At 39.7% G+C, this 6651-nt stretch overlaps 1 protein-coding gene across 1 annotated transcript; it reads left to right on the plus strand.

The window, feature by feature from the left end:
• Positions 1–659: 659 nt before the first annotated feature.
• LOC130506674 (uncharacterized) lies at positions 660–1869 on the plus strand. Its single transcript, XM_057001371.1, has 2 exons — positions 660–772; positions 1153–1869. The coding sequence occupies exon 2, from the start codon at positions 1168–1170 to the stop codon at positions 1843–1845; it is 678 nt and encodes a 225-aa protein (XP_056857351.1). The 5' UTR covers positions 660–772; positions 1153–1167; the 3' UTR covers positions 1846–1869.
• Positions 1870–6651: the final 4782 nt, after the last annotated feature.

Consider the following 6651-nt stretch of genomic DNA (forward strand, 5'->3'; position numbering starts at 1 on the left):
CAAAGCCTACTCCTCAAACGAAACAGCCTGCTCCTCAAACTAAACAGCCTGCTCCTCAAACTAAACAGCCTGCTCCTCAAACGAAACAGCCTGCTCCTCAAACGAAAAAGCCTTCTCCTCAAAAGAAACAGCCTTCTCCTCTGCCCAAAGAGGTTAGTATCAAATCCTCTCCCAACTTTTATTTAAGTCGTCCAGGGTTAACTTGTTCTCTTTTATTGCAGAGATTGTTGCCGGAGGATACAGCAGATGAGGCGATCTCGGTATATAAGATCTTGCCGGAGGATAAAGCAGATGGTGTCACCTCCAAAGAGATTGTTCCTCTCACTTCCACTGACCAACCGAGCTTCGCTTCCAACGATCAACAACCGAGCTTCGCTTCCACCGATCCAAGCGTTCCAGTTTCAGAACCGAGCCTGGTTGTATTGGACCAAACAGCTCCCACTGCTTCTGTGCGTGCAAGGAGTGAACGAACGAAGAAACCTGCTCCCACGCAGATATCTCCTTATACGGCAGAGAGAAGGAAACTCCTTAGAGTGGGAAAGTATAATCCATTTCCCACACTAAACAGACCTAAGATGAAGGAGCTCGTTGATTGGTTGAAAACTGATCCGTAAGTGATTGCTTTACCCATAATAGCTTGATTTAGTCTACCAAAACTGATTGCTTTTTTGTTTGCAGTGATTATTTCACTAAGGAAGAGGACAAACCACGTACATCACCAACTTGGTGGTATCAAAAACTCCGGACATCCAAAGCATGGCTGGAAGACGTAGTAAGTCTTCTGCTTATCTTTAAGTCGTCTGTAAATATATAAGTCGTCTGGAAGGTTTTCCAGCTGGACGACTTACAAATAAGTCGTCTGGAAGGTTTTCCAGCTGGACGACTTAGTAGACGACTTATTATAAGTCGTCTGGAAGGTCTTCCAGCTGGACGACTTAGTAGACGACTTATTATAAGTCGTCTGGAAGGTCGTCCAGCTGGACGACTTAGTAGACGACTTATTTGTAAGTCGTCCAGCTGGAAAACCTTCCAGACGACTTACAAATAAGTCGTCTGGTAACTTGTCTTTGTATAGATTTGTAAATATATAAGTCGTCTGGAAGGTTTTGTAAGTCGTCTGGAAGGGTCTAACTTGTATTATTTTATATGCAGCATATAGATGCTTGGATGAATGTGCTGAGGCAGAGGTATAAGGAGAACCCACAATGTTTCCGGAGCGAGCGAATGTGCTTCCTGGATCACAACTTTACCCAGTCTTGGAGAGAACAGTATCTGTTCTTCAAAGCATCGTCGTCTGATCACAATGGTTTAGGAAAAATGCTACCTAGTGGGGCGGCGAGTTTGTATGACGGATCAATGCCTTCATTTTGCCAATCAAACAAGAAGTGGGGGGAGGACATTGATGATATCTATGCGCCACTGAACTTGGACAACAAACATTGGGTGGCTATTTGGATATCGATCCCTAAGAGGCACATAGTCGTCTGGGACAGCATACCTTCAACTACCATACCAGAAAGATGGGATGAGATAATGGAGCCTTTTCTCGAGATGGTCCCTTATCTGATTGTGGAGTGCGGAGACCAGATGCATGGGTTGGAGCGATACACATATGAGAGACTGCTGAAAGATGTACCCACGGCCAACAATGGTGATTGTGGCGTGTACGCTGCAAAGTACATTGAGTGTCATGCTCTTGGGGTCCCCTTTAGCCCTAAAGACTTTGCTAGGTCCAATGCGAAGACTATGAGGGATAATATGGCTTTGGTTATATGGACGGAGCTTGTTGATCAGCATCTGAAAGATAATGAGGATGGTGGTATGTTTGTGGGCATGTATGATTAGATACACAAATCAATTTGTATGTCTTGTATAGATTTTTTAACTTGTATAGATTTTTTAACTTGTATAGATTTTTTAACTTGTATAGATACACAAATCAATTTGTATATTTGAACTATTTGTATACACAAATCTATTTGTATATTTGAACTATTTGTTTACACAAATCTATTTGTATGTTTGTGGGCATGTATGATTTATTTGATTTTCTAACTTGTATAGATTTTCTAACTTACAAATAAGTCGTCTGGAAGGTTTTCCATCTGGACGACTTACAAATAAGTCGTCTGGAAGGTTTTCCAGCTGGACGACTTACAAATAAGTCGTCTGGAAGGTTTTCCAGCTGGACGACTTACAAATAAGTCGTCTGGAAGGTTTTCCAGCTGGACGACTTACAAATAAGTCGTCTGGAAGGTTTGGACGACTTACAAATAAGGTAGTCTAAAAATAAAATACACTGGACGACTTCGTAAAAGGTCGTCTAAAAAAAATACACTTGAAGGGATAGTAGAAGGTAGTCTAATACACTGGACGACTTAAATACACTGGACGACTTCGTAAAAGGTCGTCTAAAAAAATACACTTGAAGGGATAGTAGAAGGTAGTCTAATACACTGGACGACTTCGTAGAAGGTAGACGAAACACTGGACGACTTAGAAATTAGTCGTCTGGACGGGTAATCAAGACTGGACGACTTAAATTTAGGTCGTCTGGACAACTAGTCAACTGGTTGTGTACATTGTGGTTTCGTATGGCCAGTTTCCTTGCAGTTTGAGCATCTCCGTGCCCTGTGTTTCTTCCTGGGTTTGTGTCCTCTCATCCTAGATAGCTCCAACCAAGATTGCCATCTTGATTTCTTCTGTCTCCCCGGACCACGCTTTACGTTTGGAGGAAAGCATTCTCGTTCCTCAATATGTTGTGACACGATAGGATATATATTCTCTGAGTATCCTGCATACAGATGATTCTTTGAGTAAAGTGGACATACAAGTGTGTCGATATGCACACCAGCATGTGTTCCAGCTGCTATAGCATGAGAGCAAGGTATTTTCTCCACTCCATAGACACCACAATCACACTTTACATGTTCCAAATCAACCACACAGTCCATTTTGCCACCTTTGACAAAGAAACGCCATCCATCAATTGGTTCGACCGTCATCGTATCCGCTATCTCTGATCGAACAGCAAGCAAGTATTCAACACCCCGGCTATGTACAGTTGGGAGACTCAAAGCATCTTGTCTCCTTTTCCAATACCATTTTCCTAACTTCTGCCTTATGAACTCCAGCAGGAACGGAATCGGAAATCCTCTTGCTCGCTTCAGTGCGGAATTAATAGATTCAGCGATGTTGCTTGTTTTTATGTTGAACCTGTTCCCCTTACAATAAACCCTTGACCATAGCTTGGCGTCGGCCTTCTCCAAATACGTTGCAAGTTCCGGGTTTGCACTCCGTATCTCAGCCATGTACCGGTTAAAATCGTAAACCGTGTGCGCATAAGCAGCCCCTTTCACCAAGTACATGAGATGTTTCCCTTTAAACTTTTTGACAATGTTATCTTGAAGGTGATAATAACATATTCCTCGGGTTGCCCAAGGAAACACCTTCTCACACGCACTTTTAATGGCCGCGTGCCGGTCAGAGACTATCACCAGAGGCTTGTCATGAGATATACAACTAGCCAATTTTGTGAAAAACCATTCCCAAGAAGGTTCATCTTCAGCATCCACGATCCCAAAAGCCAATGGGAATATCTGAAAATTGCCATCTTGTGCGGCTGCAACTAACATAACACCTCCATACTTTCCACTTAGGTGAGTTCCATCCACCACAATGACCCTTCTCTGATACTTAAAACCTTTGATAGAAGCTCCAAAAGAGAGAAATAGATACTTAAATCTTTTCTTAGAATCAAGTTCTATAGCCGTGATAGAATCAGGATTTGCAATGGAGATTTGCTCGAGATATGAAGGCAGACGCGAATACCCTTCTTCTGCTGATCCTCTCACCAATTTCTGTGCATATAACAGTGCTCTGTATGAAGTGGTGTAATCAAGCGTCATGCCAAACATGTTCTTCATTGCATCAGTGATATGCTGTGGAGTTATCCCATCAATGATCCCAACACGATCAATGAAAAGACTACCAACATACTTTGGAGTACAGTGTCTCCGCTGAGCGATTCGGTCTCCAATTGAGCATAAATGTTTTTCCACATACTTTGTTACCCAAAACGTGTTTGGCCCATGTTTCACACTCGCTCTGATCTTCCATCCACAACCGCTAACCCGACATATTGCCACAAGGAGAGTTTTTGTTGATTTGTATATTCTGAAAGAAAACCTACCCCTCACTGCTGTCAACCGCAGCTCTGAAAGCAGTGCATCCTTGCTAACAAAACTCTGGTTGACATAGATGCTGGTACAATCCGATTTTCCTCCTTCAATAGCATTTGTCTTAGCATATGTCTTTTCAATTTCTTCAAAACAAATATTATCATCATCTTCCTCGTCCTCATCTAGAACCTTTCCATAAAGACTGTAATCCCCACCATTCTGATCCGTTTCACCAACAATAGTGTTATCAGCATCCTCCTCCCCATTTTCCTCCTCCCCATTTTCCTCCTCCCCATCTTGATTTTCATCTTCAACAGACTCATTATCACCAACATCTTCAAAACATTCATCAGCCTCATCATTATCACCAACATCTTCTTCCCATTCACCAGCTTCATCATTATCACCAACATCTTCTTCCCATTCACCAGCTTCTTCTCTTTTCTCTGAAACCGTTTCCACCTTGCTGCGGCTTGATACACAAAGACATACTCTATGCGTTTTGAGTATCTCGAGCAAGTTTCGAACTTGTCTATCACTTGTAACATGAATGGGAGGACTGCCTGGAGTCATCATCATTTCTGCTGGTAATGAGTAGCTAATCTCCACAGTCACTGATCTCATGTCCAGGTTATAATCTTCTTGAGCCATTGCAACAAGTTCAGCATGTGTTGAATCTTCATTCAATAAAAACAATCTTGCTCCTTTGAGATCATCAACCACAAAATCCCAACGGAAATCTCTCAACAACCATTCTCCATACACTGCATGTAACTTAAAAATCATCTGCAAATATTCAAAATAAAACACATTAGTAAACATAGAGAAAATGAAGAAGTTCAATAAACATTATCGCAGACGACTTAGATTTAAGTCGTCCAGAAGACTTAAAGGTAAGTCGTCTAAAGAGGTCACTTTTGCAATTGAAAATTAAAAGGGACGACTTAATTCTAAGTCGTCCGGCTTTGTTTGTTAAAAAAAAAATTTCAGACGACTTATATATAAGTCGTCTACGAAAAACGGGCTAGTTTTGCATTTGACCGAATCGTGTCAGATCTTTGACTATTTCTGGACGACTTATAATTCAGTCGTCTCTGGAAAGTAAAAATTTCAATATTTTATTCAAACTAGACGACTTACATGTAAGTCGTCCTAGGTTAGTTTTGTAATTGAAAAATAAAACTTGAAATTTAACTTTCTCCAGACGACTTAACTAAAAGTCGTCCAGCTAGACGACTTAATTTAAGGTCGTCCGGGATAAGCAAGGTTTGGACGACTTAATTGGGAAAAATTCTGGACGACTTTGCTTTCCCCGGACGACTTTAAATTAAGTCTTCTGACGGGACGACTTTATATTATGTCGTCTGGTAAAAGTTAAATTATGAAGTTTTATTTTTCAACTACAAAACTAACCTAAGACGACTTACACGTAAGTCGTCTAGTTTAATAAAATATTGAAATTTTAACTTTCCGAGAGACGACTGAATTATAAGTCGTCCAGAAATAGTCAAAGATCTGACACGATTCGGTCAAATGCAAAACTAGCCTGTTTCTCGTAGACGACTTATATATAAGTCGTCTGGACTGTTTTTTTTCAACAAACAAAGCTGGACGACTTAGTTTAAGTCGTCCGTTTGACCAGAAGACTCATCAGTAAGTCTTCTACATACAGATGACTTACTTGTAAGTCTTCTACGCGAACAGATTTTGAAAAAAATTCAAATTCGTACCTTAAACTAGGTGAGATGACTTCGTTTGCACACAGGGTCTTCTCCAACCACCCAGAACCTCAAACGAAAGCAACCGTAAGTCAAAACGAAAGAAATATGGCTCTGTCAACCATCGACCATATTTTGAATCAAAAGCTTCAGTTTTTTGGATGAATATGGAGAGAAAGTGAAAGAAATGTTGTTTTTAGTTCATAACAATTGAAACAGAGAGAGTGTAAAGAGATTTACGTGCATTAAAGGGCATTAAAAGCTCCAAACAGTTCGTACAAGGTTGTTCCCACTATTCATGGCAGTGGCAATATTGTAAATACTTGAAGAAAATGAGGTTGAGACAGTAAAGAAGCCATTTTCGAAAAAAAAAAAAAAGGGTTAATGGCATTTTCGTAGATAAAATGCAGATGTGGGGTTAAAAACTCAAAAAAAAATGAGTCAAAAGAAAAGGTTAGTTTTCTGTTTGAATTCAAGTTTTGAGTCACTTTTGCAATAAGCCCAAAAATTTTCTAAACTGAATTTGAGAACTGAATTTGTTTATTACAAAACTATATAAGTTACAAAATTAAGATATAAAACAATCTATCTATCTATACTATTATTTGAGAACTGAATTTGTTTATTTGTCATGCTCTCTATAATTATAAGTTTAGTCATTTTTATGATTAATTATTAATATTAATTAATAAATAATTTTTGTGATTTAACTGATAATTTATTATTATCTTGAAAATAATTAAAATATGCTA

This window comes from Raphanus sativus, unplaced genomic scaffold (assembly GCF_000801105.2).
Source record: "Raphanus sativus cultivar WK10039 unplaced genomic scaffold, ASM80110v3 Scaffold3534, whole genome shotgun sequence".
In the NCBI taxonomy this organism is placed as follows: Eukaryota; Viridiplantae; Streptophyta; class Magnoliopsida; order Brassicales; family Brassicaceae; genus Raphanus; species Raphanus sativus.